General features: G+C 39.0%; 1 protein-coding gene across 5 annotated transcripts in view; it reads right to left on the bottom strand.

Annotated features, from left to right (window-relative positions):
• Positions 1 to 1,285: 1,285 nt before the first annotated feature.
• The window catches only part of GPCPD1 (glycerophosphocholine phosphodiesterase 1), a 39,927-nt gene continuing 21,294 nt past the window's right edge, over positions 1,286 to 19,918 (bottom strand). For all 5 annotated transcript variants that reach the window (XM_048935156.1, XM_048935152.1, XM_048935153.1 and 2 more), the window contains 14 exons: positions 19,001 to 19,124; positions 17,585 to 17,831; positions 16,311 to 16,473; positions 16,094 to 16,226; positions 15,809 to 15,863; positions 13,694 to 13,786; positions 11,998 to 12,075; positions 11,167 to 11,206; positions 10,374 to 10,435; positions 9,736 to 9,801; positions 8,919 to 9,055; positions 7,965 to 8,100; positions 7,459 to 7,619; positions 1,286 to 2,619 (listed from right to left, as the gene is read on the bottom strand). In XM_048935156.1, coding sequence (XP_048791113.1) covers positions 2,415 to 2,619; positions 7,459 to 7,619; positions 7,965 to 8,100; positions 8,919 to 9,055; positions 9,736 to 9,801; positions 10,374 to 10,435; positions 11,167 to 11,206; positions 11,998 to 12,075; positions 13,694 to 13,786; positions 15,809 to 15,863; positions 16,094 to 16,226; positions 16,311 to 16,473; positions 17,585 to 17,831; positions 19,001 to 19,124 — 1,700 coding nt within the window. In that variant the 3' untranslated portion in view covers positions 1,286 to 2,414. The remainder of the gene's footprint in view (positions 2,620 to 7,458; positions 7,620 to 7,964; positions 8,101 to 8,918; positions 9,056 to 9,735; positions 9,802 to 10,373; positions 10,436 to 11,166; positions 11,207 to 11,997; positions 12,076 to 13,693; positions 13,787 to 15,808; positions 15,864 to 16,093; positions 16,227 to 16,310; positions 16,474 to 17,584; positions 17,832 to 19,000; positions 19,125 to 19,918) is intronic.

The following is a 19,918-nucleotide window of genomic DNA, read 5'->3' as shown; positions in this document are numbered from 1 at the left end:
AAGAAGCAAGTGAGCTAACAGCTGGGTGAGAGCTGGGGAAGGTTAAGCTTGTGAAGGATTCGGAGGCACACAGCAGTGCTTGTCATCTTGATTTGCCCTCTGGCCAATTGGAAAACTGACAGCTGCCTTTCACCAAGCAGCGTGCTTACCTTAGTGACAGTCAGACTGCTCAGCAGTCACAGCAGAAGTCCTGCGTTGCCAAGGAGCCTACACCCCAACTGGGCGTCAGCACAGCGTGACCACACACCCATATGAGGGTGCAAGAGTGGAACAACTGCCCAAGAGAGCCAAAAATCCTCTTTGGCACTGCAACAGCTTTCCCTCAGTGCTGTACAGTTCAAGGTGAGCCTCCTTCAGGAATCATTTTGTCCTCAGTCTTAGGAAAGTTTCCTCTCATCTCTCCAGGGGAAAAGCAGAAAAGGCAAATGCTGTTCCCTGTCCATCTGAAGGTTAAGAAATAAAGTGTTCGAGGTGCCTATGAGCCCTTCTCAGCATCACATGCTCCACGAGTGCGCTTCAGATAGCATCACCTCCACACGCTGCAGCTGCCACTTTCTACAGCACTGTGGTTGCACTGCCCAGCGTTCATGAAGCAGCACGTGTAACTGGGAGCGCTTTCACATGAGCTGGGAAAGGCCTGAACATCCTTCAGAAGAATCCACAAGGGGTATACAAATTAAAATTAACAATACACGTTGCTAAGTCAGCAATCTGGAGTCGCTGTATTCAGTACCAGGTACAAGTGATCATACTTGATCTCAAACATGAAGTTCTGTGCTCTCTCCCACCAAAAAAACCCACAGCTTGCACAGTTCTGAAGGTAGATTTAATTTATTTTTTAATATACAAAAGACAGCTTCCAAGTTTCTAGTCATTACTGGGCTGTTTGTGCAGGACAAACTTTAAATACTAAAATACACAAGGCAAATTGAAACAAGCTGTTTCAAACTGCTCAGAGGTGTGAGCTCAAGCACATATTTGCAATGGCTTTACTCTGTACAATCAGTTCTATGTTGCAATGACTGTATATAAAGATATAGTACACACTATTGTTTTCATTGTCAATTTACAAGAGAAAAAAAATAAATATTTTCCATTCTTACTATACATTAACACTTCGGTAGAAAGTTACAGCTGTTGTGTTGGCATGACCTGCAGCTCCAGAAGGAAAAAGGACATGCATCTACTAATTCTAAACTATGAGTTGGTAATAAATTACAAGGGATAGGTATCAGCCAACAGCATACAGATTATCTGAATTCAGAACATTTGTGATTCTTGCTCTAAAAAGAAAAAGAAAAAAAAAAAAAAAAAACAGTAATAATAAATCAAATATTGCAAAATACAAAAGCTAGTGGCTTATATTATATGAAAAAGACAAACCATGTATGGTACAGCTTCTTCTTCCTCCTCCAAATGTTTGTGAATAACAGGCTTGTGGTTTTAGGCAAAAAAAATGAAGTAGTTCAGTGAGTCCTTGCACCCTTCACACATAACTAGCACCGTAAAGATGCAAGGACTTCAAACACCTAAATCCCATGCTTATAACTAAAGCATGCATTTTGTAGAGTTTGTGCATTCGTACGTATTTTGTTTATTAAGGTTACTGTGCAAAAGATTATCAACCACTGAAGGTATTTCTGTAATTCTGTTAAAATTCTAAGCAACGTTCCTAAAAAGTTCAGCAGGTTTGTGTGAGATAAATGAAAGATGTCGCTCTGGTGGTTCACCCCTCACTGCTCCACACAGACACCGTACCACTCGGTTGGCAAATGAGGAAACAATGGCAGCAGCCTGAATGTCCACTGGAGGGGGAGGAAATGAGTTCACATGCATTGCAATTTACTTAAAGAAAATGCACAGATGTTTTTGAAATGGCACAAAGCTTAGTACACATTGATGTCTCAGTGCAAATACATACAATATATATATGTATATAGATGAGGTACCAATTTATTCAGGCCAGATCTAATTAGATGTGCCTTACGACCACTCTTCATTTCCTGTTGTCAGGTGCAGGCTAACAAGCTGCGCTATTCAAGTACAATTTAAGTCAGATCAATGTATTCTTTAACTGCTTTCATTACCAGATCATTGTAATTTCTCTACAATGTGGTTTTTGAGATTCCACTCCTCAGAGTGCTTATTTTTAAAATACACTTAGTGTTAATACTTCATTTTGTTTTCAAAATTTGAGACTTGATTATGAGAAAGTTAAAACTACGTAAACTGGAACAACAGCTACAGCTGGCTCAATACTTGAATCTTGTTTGGAACTTGAACAAGTACTGTCAGAAGGGAGGAACACAGTTATTGCTGTTTGGGAAACTTAAAATAAAACAAACACTAAGGCATGGATAGCATTGTTTCAATGGTCACAATTAAACAGATACAAACCAGCATTCTGCCTACAGTCAGTCCTTTTGCATTTGAACGCTCTGCAAGTTATCTACAGCTTTCTCTTCTAAGCAACTAAGATGACATTTACATGGAGATATGGACTTAAAGTGGCTAACAGTGGGACACACGCAGCTTTTCAACTCTGGTAATTCCTTCTTCAGACGTTCCAGTTGCTCTACCTGGAATATATTTGGTTGTTCGGGATTCGAGTCGTATATCCTAAATAAACAAAAATGATAACAGTTACCTGACAGTTCACAGAAATACTAGATTAAATCATTGCTGGTAATAAAGTAAGCCTAATAAAGGTTGTGAGTGCCCCCTCCCTGGAATCATTCAAGGCCAGGCTGGATGGGGTTGTGAGCAACCTGGCTGAAAGGGAGATGTCCCTGCCTATAGCAGGGGGTTGGAACGAGGTAGTCCTAAAGGTCCTTCCAACACAAACCATTCTATGTTTCTGTGAAGCTAACTAAGACACCAGCAAGCCTATAAAAGCACAACGTTCGAGACCATTACCTTAAGTCTTGTCTCTAATCTTGCAGCATATGTTGTGCCTTTTACACAATGGTTGATTTGATGTAGAAGTTACCCACTGGTATTTACCCTTGTTACTCTGCTGAAAATATGTTTTCACAGTTGACACAAAGCAGCAGAAAACATTATTTTAGGCTTCAAACCCTACAGCCAAAGAACATCCTGAGTTGGAAAGGACCCATAAGGATCACTGAGCCCAACTGAGCTCTGCACAGCACCACCTAAACCCAAAACCAATGTCTGAAAGCAGTGTCCCAATGCTCCCCGAGCACTGGTACCAGGGCAGTGCCCACCGCCCTCTGGTGCAGTCCCTGTCCCTGACCCCCAGCTGCCCCTTCCCTGCCACAGCCCCATGCCGTTCCCTCAGGCCCCGTTGCTGTCACAGAGAGCAGAGCTCAGCACCTGCAAGTTCAGAGCTTCAAGATCATTTGAACAGACTGTAACACACTACTACTAATGTGGATCTCCCTCCTTAATAAATTTTATTAAAATTTAGTGAAGTATTTCTTGCTAACTTTGGCTGGAGCTTGATCCAAGGAGTGAAGAAAAGACAAGGACAAAAGTAATGCCTCCTATTTATGTCCATGACAACTGATAGATACAGAGAGCTCAATAATACTACTTGAGAGAGCAGATTCTCAGCTACCAAACACTATTTCATTCCATCTCAAGCCAAATTCAGGCTTACCGTGCAATTCAGAAAACAGGAAAGGCTTACCCTGCCACCAGGTAATGCCTTAGTCACTAAGCAGGTTCAGTTATAAAAATCAACCTCTGCTAGTTATTCCTGCATATATGCATGCTGTTACACTTATTTCAGTAATGCTCAGTTTCAGGCAAATAAAATGGCACATTTTAAAACAGATTTTTAGTTCTGATAAGTTTTTAAAATTCTTTTGCCTTTTACAGCAACTACATTTGCATTAGTTTTGGAAAACAGAACGCAGTGAGGAGCCTTGCAGCTGAGCAAGGAGCCATACTGAAACCAGCACGGAACCAGTCTGCAGAGGGGAGACCAACGCACTCAGATTTCTGATGAAAAGCCTTTTGGCACACATGGCAGGCTGACTGGCTTCACCACTTCCATGCAGCTGGATGTATTACTGAACAAGCACAGCTCTGACTGTACAGAGAGGATTAAAAAAATCCCATAATGCAAATATAAGTTAGCAGCCACCCCGTCTCCACATCGGTATTTAGTAGATAGCCAGCTTCTTGTAGAACCTTGGGACTATTGATCTTACTAACTGAATTCAGCAGAAGGATTTCCCACGCTATTTACAAAGCTTTTGCAGGAGAAAAAAAACAAACAACCCACAATGCCCTCCAAAACCCTGCCTTAACATGCATCCTTTCTGCCAATTCCAAGAATTTCTCTACACCAGGTTTGTATTTCCTCTTTAAGTAAGGCTACACTTCAAACAAAACAAAAACAACACAAGAAGCGTTTTAAGCATGATATTCAGCTTTTAGTGTTACAGGAGGATGTCCAGTCATATTTTCAATGCACTTTTCAGGGCCCAAATAGAAGCCTGGCTATTCTGGCAAAGCTGCACCTTTTTTACAGACCATCCTTTTAACACAAGTAGTTCCAGCATTTTAGGTGTTAAGATCATTGAACATAGCAAAAAAGCAGAATATTGTCCTGTGAACAACACAAGACCATTCATTTTCAGTTTAATGACTTCAAGTACGTCTAATAATCCATTGCCCGAGTGGAGAAAGGAGTGGATGGAAGAAGTTTCTTCCCCTTGCCCCAGTGATACGGCTCCTTAAGCAGCACTGGCATTTGCAAGCTGCCCAGATTTAGTCTTGCAACTTTTCCCCATGCAGAACAAAGTCAGACCCCCCTACCTGCATTTGTTTTGCCCGACATTTGGTACCAGCAACTTCTGGTATTCAGGACACAGTTTTTCTCCCATCTTCACAACAACGTTTTTGCTCATCTTTACATGGCAGACTAAAGTTCAGAAAAACAGCGTATAGAAGTCATCTCTATCCAGACAGTACATGAGCTTTGACAGCTACCAGATGCTCACAAAAGCAGTAACTGAGGGCCATATCCAAGCAAGCTCAATTCACTGAAATCCTTGTAATTGCTAATATTCTGGCTAACAACACTAGGAAAGGTGGTTTAGTAAAGCACAAGTAAATAGCAACATAAAATGCCAGGCTTATTAGCTTTACAATAACAGGCAAATAGCTTTACAATAATAGAACAGGTAACTGAAGTCCATGCATATTTCTAGACCTTCAAACAGCCATGTCCATCTGTCTCTCCTGACTACTTCAGTTCAGCTTCACAGCAGTACTGAATTTATCCACCTCTAAACTTCAAGCACCACAGAACACAGATTCTGTGTATCTCCTCATTGATGCTCACACCACACCTCTTGAAATTTTGGTAATTTAACTCTTGATATTAACTTAGTTCTTTCAAGTGATTTGAAAGCCTGTTTCTTAACCCACCAACTCCAGCTGCGAGTGGAAGCACCCGCAGTCAGGTCTCACACTTAGGCATACCATCCAGGATTTACAAATACCACCCACATTTCAAAGCATCCAGGGCTTAAGATGAGATACAATTTTCAGCAAGCGTCATGTTCCCTGTAAGGGATATGTATTAAATTTAATTCTACTGCAAACTTTGGAGAGATAACTGAGGATTAAGGAAGAGCTTAGGAACTGGTATTATCTTTGTGGGAGGATGTCAGCAAGGTGGAAGAAATAGGAAAGAGAGAGTAAGAAATGAGTATTATGAAGAATCTGGATGGTCTGGGCAGTACAGGAAGGATAAAGATTTTTTTGTTAGGGCAAATCCACTGGGCAGTGTAGCCTATAAACAACAACAAGGAATGTGCTACTCAAAACAGGAGGTGAAATGTGTTCTACTATCATGCTGTAGCTTTAACACTCTAAGCAGTAAAGGACACAAGATGACACTTCACAGAACTGTAGCCCTGACAAGAATGCAGTAGTATTTCAGTAGGGTTGAGCAACTGCGTATCCAAAAAGCAAATCCATATCTAAGTGGGGAAAGCAGCACCAAGGCAGAAATAAAGCTGTCGCCCATTTTACTACCCTAGTGCAGATTCCAGGAGACTGGATTAGCAGACATCAGAACAGCAGACATTTCCTAAGAACCATTACTGCAGTACAATTTGATTAAAACACAGTACCTGCCGCGTTTCTTTCTCCATACCAGTCCAGAGATCTTTTTTTCCAGCCACTAAAAGGCCCTGAGTTTTGAGCTGTAAGAAAGACCTAACGTGCCACACTGCTGTAGCCAGGAAGAGGACTTAACGCTTCAGTGATGTAAGTCTGAAGCTGATCCCTAGTGCAAAAACCTTGAAATTCCTTTCAAGGAATTGGTAAGGGGCAGACTTCCTACAGCACAAACAAGACCACCAACAATCCAGATCATCGCTGGGCCCACCTACCTGGGAGGGCTCTCGGTAGCTGATAAGGGATTCATGAGCATTAAGTGTTTTTGCACTGAGTGCCTAGAACCACAGGAGAGTGCATTTGTCCTGCTTGCTCTATACATCCTAACTTGACATTCCATTTTCACTTGAAAAGGAACAGAGCAGAACCCCTGACGAATAAACTTCCAATGCCTTTTTATCCCTGGTCCAATAATGTACAAAACAACTCCCTTTGTAAAGCAAACAGTTTGAAGGCTTGACACTCCTCTCAGTTGGACATCTTGATTACACCCAATGTCTTCCCACTTACATATTCTTTGTTTTAGATCTTCTGCCAGAGAGATTTCACCTTTTCAAGTTCAAGATTCTTCTGGTAATGCAAATTGAGCACTTTATGTATGTGCAGCTATTTTCTACTATTAGTTTTATATCTTTTATGACAAAGGACTGAGATTTCTGATATTTCTGAGAACCTCAAGTAACATCTTTGTTCAAAGATCTACTGCAGACATTTGAAGTCCACCTGGACTGCACAAATCCATCAACTGGTTTCTGAAGTGATCACTTTCAGCAGTTTGCCCTGAGAGTCACACCACACTAATTTCAGTACAGAAAAGTAGTACAACTGCACATCCACAGCTTTCAAACACAGGTAAAGAGAATGCTGGGGAAAAAAAAGAAACTGATTCATTTAAAAGTTGTGTTAACATCTCCATCGAGGACGGTAGAATGCCAGAAATTTCAGTCAGGTGGTTAAATAGATCGCCCTCACCTCAGGTACAGAGTTTTACTACTGTCAGGAATGTTAATAGCTTACTGACAGTGTATATTGCACACTAGCTCTTCAGAGCAACACATCATATTACACACGTATTTGCTTAGCCACAGCACAAGCAAAAATTATTTTGATTCATGTACCCAGCTGCATGAATACAAATTAACACGTCTCCTTACCCAGGTTTATATTCTTGCTGTGTTTGCAGTATTAAGGAAGATAATCTACACCCAGTCAGTCAAAAAGGAATGTGAAGTTTCCCAGGATTCAGTATAGCACAGTTTCATAAGCTTCATTATCATTTTTTTAAACACAATATGATACCTGTCATATATTAGCCCATGAACACCATATTCTCTCAGCTTCTTCCTGTTATCTGGATCATTTGCATCATCACCCCATGAGAAAATAACTAAGCCTTTAGATATGGCTCTTTTAATATACGATGGATTCCTCAGCAGGTCTTCAGAGTGCACGTTGACTCCCTGAAATACAAAAACATTTCCATTAAAAAATTAAAATCACGTTTCTCAGAAGTTCTCTCACTAGCATTTTTATCCACTGACACTTACAGCTCCTTACCATTTCACATAAATAATTTAATACGAGTTCACTGATATCATTTTTTAAGTAACATAGACATTTAAAGAGAAATTTAAAGTAATGATCACAATTTTGGCAGTTGTTCATGTTAGAATTTCGGCAGTTGTTCATGCTAGTATGAGTTTGATGGCAATTTTAGGTTAAAAACAAAAGAGATGGATTTACATCAATTGGTTGTAATTCAATTTGGTTTTATTGCATAATGATACCAGAACTTGTCAGCTTACCAGCAAGTTTTCAAACTGTGCAAAAGTAATGGCAATTGGAGTTGTACGAGATCTAAGATCCATGAGCTCAGGATAGAGCTTAGATTCTCCTTGGGTGAGAAATAACACGGGATACTTATTTTGTTTGTGTCGAACCCTGTTATTAAAAAGAAAAAGTTTCCCAGTAAGAAGTTGTTTAAAAATCATGGAAATTCTACTTTAGTGTTTAAAAGTTTCCCCCTTTAATGCACATCCATTTAATCCCTATCTGGTGCAACAAGACAGTACTGTGTTTTCATCCTAGCCTATGTGACAAACTATTCCAGCTGTCTGTTGCCATGACAGATTTGTATTCAAATTTGTATACAGAGTTAAGGTGAAGGCAGAGATTGCAGTAATCTCTGACCCACATCCTCAAGATGTTTATACAGAATCCTCAAACACTGCCCAGTTCTCTATTTTTCTTATCTGCATAACAGAGTAAAATGAAAATTCACGGTCAGACTTTATAATGCTTAATGTACATTAATGCTGCGTTCTTCAAGTTGAATAACAGCAGTGCAGTGGCATGAAGTGAAAACAGATGAGCACAAAGCTTTGGAATTGGTGCGCTGGTTTGCAAATGAGGCTGGCATACCTTCTGATCACAACTGGGGAAAAAAAAAGAAATAAAAGACTGTGATCCCCTAAGAAATCTGGGCCTCCTTTTGTTACAATTAGACTTGTCAGGACAGACTTCAGCATTCAGGAAGGCACCTGACAAAAAGAATCCACTTAACCTTCATTTTCCTATTTCATTTTCAGCACAGTTCTGATGGCAAAGGGGTTTAAGTTTCTTGTTTCAGTTGCCCACTACTTTGGCACCCAACTTTTACATCCAAATGGAACTTGTTGGTTATCTTTTGATCATTCTTAAATCCAAAATAAATTTGATCAAGTTAAAAAAAAAATAAAATTCCTCTCTTCTTAACTTACATTGTACAAATATCTGCATTAAAAGAAGAAAAAACAATTCTCCTCCTCCCAGCATTCATCAGAACAGTTTTCAGAATAATATCTAAAAAGAGGTTCATATCAAAGTAAGTTGACAAGTTGCCATCCCACTGTCCATCCTGTAAAAAGAAAGGACAAGTTTCAGCCATTTTAAGTAACACTTACTAGAATTCTTTTAACAAGCTGTAGTCTCCTGCAAACAATTCTTGTTTGGCTCAGGTTGAAAGTGTGAATATATCAGTCACTCCTTCAGCTACTGAATGCCTGTTACAGCTCTAGAGGTCTGTCAATTTGAGACTGCAGCTGAATCCCAACAGCAGGAAGATTCACTGAAAAACCCACTGTTTTCCTATCCAATGGAAAAGCTGCTACGAAGCCTTCTTTAATTTTGAAAATTCATGGGAAAACCATGAAAAATCACTATTATAGCCCATCCCTGGGAGGGGTAGCATGAGCCCATGCACAGAGACTTCCACCTACCACTGCACTTAACTTCTCTTTTCCCACTCCAGACATCCAGTCTTAGACCTGACATCTGTTTCTCTCTGGAGTGAGCACTAAGCAATCCAGTCCATAGTATTCTTATTCCTGCGTTGTGCTGTATCTGACCCTGCACTAGGCCATCCTATTACTTGAAAATTGTATTTGCATATGATCATTTGCTCTGTTTTAAAGACAATGGGTCATAAAAACCCAAACAACTACATTAAAACAAATTTATTTCTTTTGTAGCTTATAAAAAATCGTCACATCAAATTACAAGCTTTAGCCAACGTGCATCACCTGTACATTTACTTACCTTTTGTTGGCAGATCCATTTTATTTCTATGTTGAACCCAACATCTTCCGAAACTGACTCCAGAACCTGAAAACATTTGATTATGAACAGACTGTACAGCAAAGAGGGAGAACTAAGTACTATTAGGTAACTACTGGGATAATACGCTGGGATTTAACCTCAATGGGGGCTAAGAGCTGATTAAAGCAAATCAGTTTAAAGACTGATATAAAGAAATTTGTCAAAATTTTGTCTTACAGAATTTTGTCTTCAAAATAGATTATAAAAGTAAGTCATTCACCTTAACACCTATGATTAAGTGCCTCATTTGTACTCACAAAAAACGTTTTGTATTTCTCTACAAAGTTGGTTTTTTTTGAATGTAGAAAGCATCTTCAGTAGGCCACAGTCTGAAGCACGAAAATCATGGAGTTTAAAAGGTGATTAAAAAAACAAAACTTAGAACCTTGAAAGGCGTGCAGACTATTAAGTGCTAGAAAGGAGCCAGTAGCCAAATAAAGCCTAAATTCTCAATTCCATCATAGATATTGGATAGCTAAATTAAAAATGAGCATCTCTATGTGCTGCAACACTGAAAGGAAAATACACGTTTTCATGTTCCTTAGTATATAGCAATAGAGATGGTGATTAATTCTTACTCTCTGTAGGGAAGGAAATGGCTGGGTCTCATAAGCAGAGTTTTCTTCTTCTTTAAAGGATGCTGAAAAGATACAAAATATTAGATAAAAACAGATTGCAGCACTCCTAATTCCAGCAAGAAAATAACAGTTTGGCATCACAAGGTCTATAAGAATGAAAAATGACATCAGGTCTATATTTTGACTGTCATACTCCACCAAGCATGTTGCCAATTCTTATTTTGACAGTGGGAAACTCCTCCCCCCACCCCCAGAATGTTTATCAGACGGAATTTCTTCCATGCTTCACTCATTCAGCCACTGAATCACATCCAGTAGAAGCAGCCTTGCCTGTCAAGGCTTATTATTATTTTATCTTTTCTGAGACAAGTAGGATGTGTGAGGTACTTGCCTCATTTCACTGTCCCCATAAAGGAGATGAATTACAGCCCCAGATTTACAGAACCAATAAGACAATCTACAGCAGTTACCAAAGCTTGCAAAAAACTGCCAAAAAAGTAGTTAGAGAAGCGTAAGGTTACACTACATGCAATTATCTTGCTGTTATCTTATTACTCAAATACATATGTAGCTATATATGCATCTTCTACCCTCCTGTCCCCTCTTTTCCTGAGGAAGAACTCCCATCCAGGTATTTACATCCTGGCAAAACCAAACAAAACTTAACTCTACAATCTGCACAAAATTCAAGAAGCTACTTAAGTGTTCAAGAGGCCAGAGGTGACTGGAACAAGTCACTGCAACCACCCAGTGTCTCTCATGAACCCCAAGGCTCTTGCCAACTAGTACGCACCATTGTGATCTTTTACTTTCAAGGCAGTCACGTGAGCCAGCTGTAAGACAAAAGAAGAAAGTTACAAGTGCTCTGCCCACAGAGATCTCACTACAAATAAAACACAATTTATGATTTTTATTTTATTTATTCTTAAGTTCGAGGTTCCACTACAGACGTGGTTTATGTAACTAGAAATTAAATTGAACACATGATTCTTGGTTCAGCAACATGCTTCCCTGACTAAGGACAGGCATCTCAGCTTGGTCTTCAGTAGCAAGTCTTATTCTCCAGCTTCCTTTTATGTAGGAAGGCCTTTTCTGTTTTGGAGATACAGCAATACCCAATGGAAATAAGTTAGCTCTAGTCAGTCTGTTTAATCCACAGTGTTGAATCAGAGACCCTTCTAAACCTCCACACGCACCCCCACGGAGGAAGCTGGCAATCTGGATCTCCCTTTTAAGTAGGGAAATTTAAGAACTAGATAGACCTGGTGAATAGCATCTTTTCTTCAAATACTCCAAAGCACTGGCTTCGAATGAACCTTACCACCACTTTCCCTCTTTTTCCTCTTCTAAAAAAAACAAACATTAGCATAGAGCATAATGATACGGATCTATTCTAGTTGTTTGGATGATATTTCTCAAAAAAAAAAAAAAGACAAAAAAACCTGAGTAACAAAATTTAATCAAGCTGTAATGATGTTCCAGAAGCACTGTGCTTGGAATTAACTGCTTGTTCTACTTTTACTCCTCTTAAAGCATATACTCTCCCACATTATTTACAGCTACTCCAGAAACCAACACTACAAATCCCACACCCAGCATATCACAACAGCCAAAGTAACAGTACCTTCAGTAACTGCAGCTGATCAAATGTGAGCTCCTTAACTGCAATCTCAAACAACTCCAAAGGCTCTGTATCCAGTTTCTTTGAAGAGAAATAACACGTAATAACAATCGCTGAAAAGTATAAAAGTCTGTATGCTTTTAGTTGCCTTTAATGTTACTGTGTTCAAGTTTTCTTTCTTACAAAGATACAAGTCATGTCACAAGTCAATTTGTTATCATTCGATGCATAAAACCAGTGTCAATTTGAAAAAAAAATAATAATAATAATAATCAGGATTTGGTTATTTATGCAAATCATAGGCTTCAACTCTTTCATGCTAACCTTCAATGAAAGTCAATGCACTTGTTCTGTAATAACTTGATCAGTTATTCAGGGGAATAAAAGAAAAAAAATCCCCAAGTAAAGAAATTCATCAAAATGCTCCAAGGCAATTCAGCTTATTATTATTTGTCTGGTCTCTCAGAAACGAGTAAAAAGAGACACGTGTCCTGGTAAAACTGAAACAACCCCCCCACTGCAATGATCTCATGTTAAAAAAAATCACGTCAATACAATTCTCACTTCTTCTCACTCCAAAGAAATTTGTGTTCACTAAGACAGTACTGACTCAATATATGCCACATATGTACTTCTCTTAGAGTTCCATTCCCAGAACTGTCCCAGACCAACTTGCTATAAATTGCTATACTGCAATGGGCATGAGGGGTTGATGACAAGTTGGCACAGAGAGCAAAGAGAACTTATCTTGCAGCCTATCTTGCTATGCTATCTTTGATTTTATTGCCAATTCAGGATATCTTTCAAGGAATAATCTATGTAGATGAGCAGCAGTACCATTCACTACTGAAGTTATAGTACTCTCAGCGCTCACAGCAGAAAAGTTTTGGTTAATAACTACAGCAGTTGGTAAATTAAGCAAGGAAAGGAACAAGATGTTTGCTTTCACGTCTTCTTTTCTACTCCTAGCATTTCATTTAACTCCTTTCCCTCTGACCCATCAAGCAGTTCAAAGCAGTTCTTCAGCCTCACTTACAGCCCCCACAAGATATGAGGTATGTTGTTTATCTGACAGCTAAAGGAAGATTAAAATGCAGAGAAAAAAAATGGAATCAAGAAAGAATAGGAAAAATTAATGGCAGACAAGCCATTTGTAGCTAACCCAACTGTTCAGCAACCTCCTAAATTAAGATTTTTATTTCTTCCAATGTTTTGCTTTCCATCCACTGGCCTCTATTATGATGCAAAGCAGACTTTGGTTTGACCTATGAAACATTTTTAAGAACATTACTTCTTAAGACAAATATACCATGAAGTATCAGCAGAGGGAAGAAATCATGCTGAGAATCACATCGACTACCTCTCTCAAAAAAACAATCCACCCAAAAAACCTCACCAGAACTGAAGGGATCCCAAGAGATGTTACAGATTACAGTGAAGTTCTCTAAATTTTTCTTTCAAACAATAAATAAACAAAAGCTAAGGAGTAAGTCCAATAACTCCAGTTATCATTTAACTGCACTTGAAATGCTGTTGCTATCAAAACGAAGAATTCAAGTTCTCAGCTCAAGTTTATGCATATAGTAAAGCTACACTTCCGTTCCCTTCTATTCCTTGAATATTCAGAATTATTTCTAAGAGAAACTATTTAATTTGTGGAATGGTCACACTTAAGTTATAAACATCATCTCATCCTTACCTTTTTCATGGCCATGCAACAAGTGAGATCGTGGTATACAATGGGCACGTGATCTTTAGAAAGATGTACATCAAATTCCACATACGCTGCTCCCTAAAGAAAACAGCAAAAAGCCACAATAGAACAAATAAACACTTTGCTGCTAACGCACAAGGCCTACAGAGTGGCACAACACACAGGAGTACAAGCTGCCAAATGTTCACAGGTCCTGGACATCAATCCAGAAGTTGAACGCAATGCTGGTCATTAACAATTACATCATATTCAGCAAAGGGTTAAACAAAACAACGAAACAAGAAAATATTTTCTTTAACCCTAAATAAAAGCAAAGATTAAAGCAAGACTCTAAGGATAATCTTTATGAAGGCAGCCACAGGAAGAGAGAACCGCAAACTTTTCTTTTCTTTTGAGATTTTGACTGTCTCTAAATGCTCCTTTCTGTGAAAATTATTTTTGTAGCAGTGGCTATGAGCCGTTTCATTTTCGGAAACAGTAGGAAGCATCTGGTAAAAATGATTATTTTAAAGTCAATTTCTGCCTCAGCACACTTTTTGTGGGCTTTTCAAAGCTAGCTGTAAACCTGCAGCACTCTCCTAGAAATGAAAATGCACTGTTTGAACAGATTCTTTGGTAATGGCAGTTTTCATTTGCACTGCAGTCAGCACGTGCTTCAGACAATATCTTCAAATTGTACTTCAAAACTCACCTGAGAGAAAGCTTTCAGCTATGACTCTTGGAGAGTCAGCAGTTAAGAACTCAATAAATGGAGTAATAATAATAATGACTCTACTCTCATCTCTTTAAGAACTTCAGAAGATGCCTGGTAAGAAACCACATTAGTGGAGACATACCTGAAAAGTCTAAGGAACCCCAGTAGTTCAGCAGCAGGTGACCTCATAGCCACAACTTACTGTATGCAGATCTCCAAAGAAAACAGGAGCTACGCAAGGAGTGTCCTCCATAGGACTCAAGCTACTCTGCTATACTGCCTCACTGTTTCTTTGCCTAGCTCAGTCTTACCTCAGATCACTTCAGTGACCTATTTCTGAAAGAAAAAAACAGACTGCCTCTATTACAGAATTAAAGAACCTGAGGCTAGCATCTCCAAATTGAAAGTCTTACATCAGGAGTCAAACTCTCTATTGTAAAAACTACAGGATCAGAGAATTGTTGTATTCTAGAAGCTCAGCTCATAAGTCCTGTTTTGGAGACCAGATTTAAATACTCAGCTGTCTCCAAAAAGTAACTTCACTGCCTGAGAATATGCTGACTGACTTCAGAAGAGCCAAAACTTCTTAAGGATCATGAACAATTTTGAACAAATACGCTTCTGCAGGGTTGAAGTTAAAATTTCCCTGTATTAGAACAACATTAGAACATGTTACATAGGTCATTATTTATTTCCATGGAAACTATGACAGACACAAAGAGCACAACAGCACTATTTGACAGAGCAAATTCTCAGCCACAAACACACTTTTTCAATTTGGCCACCACCATTAGCTATGTATTTTCACCAGCAATGAACAAGAGACTGCATGCTGCGCTTGTATAAATCTGCATGATCATCCAGACAGTGATTTGTCTTTCAGGTCACTGTCACGATGCACCACTCAACACCTCACTGTGTTCACACCCACTGTTTGGTCTCCAGAAGCATTTAGGAAACGTCAGTGAATATCAGTAGCTGTGATTGTTTTTCCACATAGGGGAATTCAGAACCACGCTTTTGCCTCACACACTTTTCCATGTCAGACACCACTGTGTCAGACTGCCCCCCTGCTGCCACCTGTCAGACAGCAACAAAACGCAATGGGATATTGGTGGGAAGGTTCAACTTTTACTGCCACAGCACCAACATCCACCTCTAACAACATGGGCCAACATAACAAAATAGGAGCAGCCCCTGTAGATGGAAGGTTTTTTTTTTAATAACTTAAGAACAAGAGTTTAAGCTATTACTTTCCTTTGTATTCTCCACAGTGTCTCCATGATTTGATGCCTTTTTTTAAATTTAAAAAAAAAAATCAGCACATTTAACACTCATCATATTGAATCATGAAAATTAAACATGGCAGCTACACAAGTACTGTGTTTACACAAACGTGTACATACATGACTAGCAGCATTCCTCAGAGAAGCTATAGTGTTCTCTTGAACCTTAGCAAGTCTGAAATAACAGCAAAGGAAAAGGTTTTATTAGATGCATGTCACAAAAGTCCCTCAAAGCAACAGAAATACAATTAAGTATTTTACAGAACACTCACATTTGATATTGAAGGGACTTAAAACGATTATGAGTTGTAGCTCATAATTTGAAATTAGCTGCTTCCCCAGTTGATACCCATGAAACCAAACATTAAAGAATAATATCTCAGACTAGAGGACAAATGAACTTACTTAGCTGTTGTTGTAGAGTTTCCAGCTCCCCTGTGTCCAACATCAAGAGTTGTTCTTGGTTTCCAGTACTTTGCATACGAGGCCTTCATATCACAAATGTATCCCTGGATTGGCTTAATTATTATGTAGTCCACTACAAGAAAAAACAAGAGCTTCATGTGTCAGTAGATAAGTGACTTCCAGTGAAGTTATCTACATTCATTTGTACCGCCTGTACCTCTGACTTTTCCAATAGTCTTCCTTGGATTTCTGCCCATAATAGCAAGTGTAAGGATTCCAGCACTCTTTCCAGATTCTGCAATTGTGGATGAGAGGAGGCAGGCAGAACCTACATGACCTGGGTGCTCATCATCTTGCACTACTTTCTCACTCAAATCTTCCTGAAAACAAACCAACCAAAACATTTACTGTTACACGGGGATGAAAATACTAACAAATTCTTACTTCGTTAAAACCTTTCCTCGGCAAGACAGCCATTGATGCCACCAACCTCCCACACGTCACAGAAAACACAAACTTCAGGCCAAAATTGTTTTTGTGTAACAGTGTTGCAAGTTATGATCAGAAATATGAAATTGTTGGTGGAAAGTTACATATGGTCATTTTCAAAAACTCTTAGGTATGGTAATCTTCTCAGAGCACAACTGGATACAAGGAATAGGATCTCTTCTAGAACTTCCATGTTACATTTAGAGCAAAGAAAGTCAATTTTTTCTACATATGTTGTATATATATGTACATAATACGTATAAAATACTATACATATGTACTTAATGTATGTATATATAGTACAATGTACATTTTTAAAAGAGCTTTGCATTCATTTGCAGGGAAGGAGGAGGTACGTAAGTAGCACACAGAACAAGTGCTTGATCAAGTCAAGGAGCTATAGCACCACTTTACAATTTTAAGTGATAGAGGGGCACCTTTAGTCCAAACATTTTTTTAATGCATAAGCAGTATGAGAAGACAGAATTTACTCTCATTTGCAAGAACTTGGAATATTAAAATATTTCAGGAAATACATTTCAGGCAACTTGCAGATGTCATAGTGAGACTCTACATAAGCATGGTTCTAATTTGCACTAGCTAGTCCAGAGAAGTGTGTCATAAAGGCAAGATGAAATAGCTGCAGTTTAACTAGTCCATGTACACACTGTTAAGATCTGAAGGATAAACAGAAATCATCTCTGGTAAAGGACACCAGACAAGCTAACCTCACAATACCATACACTGATTTGTACTAACTTCTAAACAAGCAGAACACACAAAATTTGCAGATATATTGCAAAATAACACTGAGATGACTTAATCCTCTCTGTAAAATGGCACAGCAGCGAACTGCATCGTAATTTGTTCACACAAACAACATTCAAAAGTTCAAATATGTCAGCCAGCAGCTCAATCCTAACAGTGAAACTTGATGCTAATTGACTCCACTAACTCCAGAATTTAAGATCGGAGTTGCTTCTAAGTGCTGAAGTGACATACCTCAAAAAAATCAAAGATTAATTCCAGGTTATCAGGCTCCATGGTTTGTATGGTGTATTCTAGCCATCGATCTGACTGCAAGGCATAACCACAGTCTGGCTGAGAGTGTCGGCATTTATATTCGTTGTTGCTTATTAAGGAGAACTCCACAGTGTTTGCCATCTTCTGAGGAACAGTAGGAGATGTTTTTTCTTGGCCCTCTTCATCATCATCATCTTTCTCCAGGCCTTCCAGAGTCAACTTCACTCTATTCAATCAGAAACAGAAAACAAATTGTTATAGGAAGAAATACCAGAGAATTAAAAAGAAGCTTCAGCAGAAGCTACAGGAGAACACAAGAATTATTTTCAAAACCACCAGCTACAGGAAAGCAGTGCATACAGTGGACCCTGACAAGTTTAAGTTTGGAATTGGTGCTTTCTAAGTCCTTTTTTTAGTTTAACTTCAGTGCTCAAATCACTGCTAATACAGGAATGTGAGTAAACATGAAAACTGTAGTAATGGTCAGTAAAGCAGACTTCTACCACATTAACCAATGATTTGGGCTACCAAAATAGACAGCTTTTCTCCAAAGACTGATACCCACAAGTGTTGGGAGACTAAGCAAAAGCACCAGAAATAGCAGTAGTCACAGAATCACAGAATTGCAGGGGTTGAAAAGGACCTCTAGAGAACATCGAGTCCGACCCCCTGGCTAAAGCAGGTTCCCTACAGCAGGTTGCACAGGTAAGTGTCCAGATGGGTCTTGAACATCTCCAAAGAAGGGGACTCCACAACCCATCTGGGCAGCCTATTCCTCTGCTCTGCCACCACAAAGTTCTTCAAAATCAGCACTGAATGTTGACAGCTACTGCTAGGCACTTTTCTTGTGTAATTTTAGCCTCTGAATACAGATCACAAAAAGGATACTCTGAAGTAATTAGTGAGCATCTTGAGAATAATCATTTGAAAGTAAACAGAAAGAAGTTTCTGCAATATAATGGACTGAGATGAATGACCTTCTCCCCAAGGCTGAACTTAATCCTACATAGGACAAACATTCCAAATAACATCCAATTTCACTGATGTACAAAATCAAATATATCAGTGATGGAAGCACACTGAAGCTATCCCCATCTATGTCATTTTAAAGCAGACAGGATACAGGGTTATATTTAGATGTCAACTCACTACCAAAATCTACCTTGCCTCAAAACAATTACAACCAGAAATTCTTTACACAGATTGGACATTCTGAATATCCTCACAGAATAAGACATCACAGTGTATTTAAACATACCCTACAACCTTGAAAAATAGCATTGCCAAAGGAGGTGACAGCCACAAAAACCCTAACAGGGCAGATTCAACACTATTTTTTAGGCAGAATATGGAAAACGTGAGGTAAATTGCCAAACAAGATGATCAGGCTCTCACCTAAACCTCGATGTTTTGAATTTCTTCTTTGATATCATTACAGGGGACTTCTCAGAATAATGCAGACGCAATCGTATTTCTGTTTGACAGGTCAGCCACCCGGCATCCACTGTTTCAATGCCATCTGTTAAGAATTGAGCAACAACCATTATAAAGGCACCTTAAAAGCTTCTTTAACTTCTAAAGGAGAACCTAGACAGTTAAATATAAATACAGATCCTCTGGCACCATCTTCCAGCCAATCCTCCTCTATCAGCTTTATTCAATAGTATTTCCAAAGCAATTGCTGTGAATATCCTTTCACCTGTCTTTTCCAAGCTACCTAGAACAGGCAACAGATACGTAGCAGTTCATTGTTTTTTAAAGGAAACCAATAGGAACACTGATCTATGCCAACTTCACATGGCAACTGTCCAAAGGAAAGCACTGAGTGCTTTGGCATTAATTGTACTTAAAATATCAACAGCTATATGTCCAGAGGTACACAAAACAGTCTCACGTCCTGGATTTCTCAGTCATGGATCACCACTGACAGAAACTGCAAGTTCAAAAGCAATTCAAAACTTCTTGTTTCAACTGGCACAGAAATATCATCACAAGCAAGGCCAGTAAAGCAGCATAAGACTGGAGGACAGAATATAGTAACAGATATGATGGGGAAAAAGCACAGAGAAGAATCCTCAACCTCACCATCAGGAGAAGGAAATCTACAAAGGAGGATGGCCCGGAAGCACAAGCTGCCAGACCAAGCACCAAAGTAGATGCCATAGTTTTGAAGAGTTCCTAACAAAACATCACCTCTGATAGAGATGTGAAAGAAAACAGAAAAGCTTTGAGACAAAACGTATAAGACATAAAAAGGCAACACAGGTGCCAAGGGACAGAGCATTAATTATCCAACACCAGTATGCTGACAGT

The sequence above is a fragment of the Lagopus muta genome, chromosome 2 (assembly GCF_023343835.1).
Source record: "Lagopus muta isolate bLagMut1 chromosome 2, bLagMut1 primary, whole genome shotgun sequence".
In the NCBI taxonomy this organism is placed as follows: domain Eukaryota; kingdom Metazoa; phylum Chordata; class Aves; order Galliformes; family Phasianidae; genus Lagopus; species Lagopus muta.
Note: the sequence above shows the minus strand (reverse complement) of the source record. Positions and strands in the feature narration are given on the sequence as shown.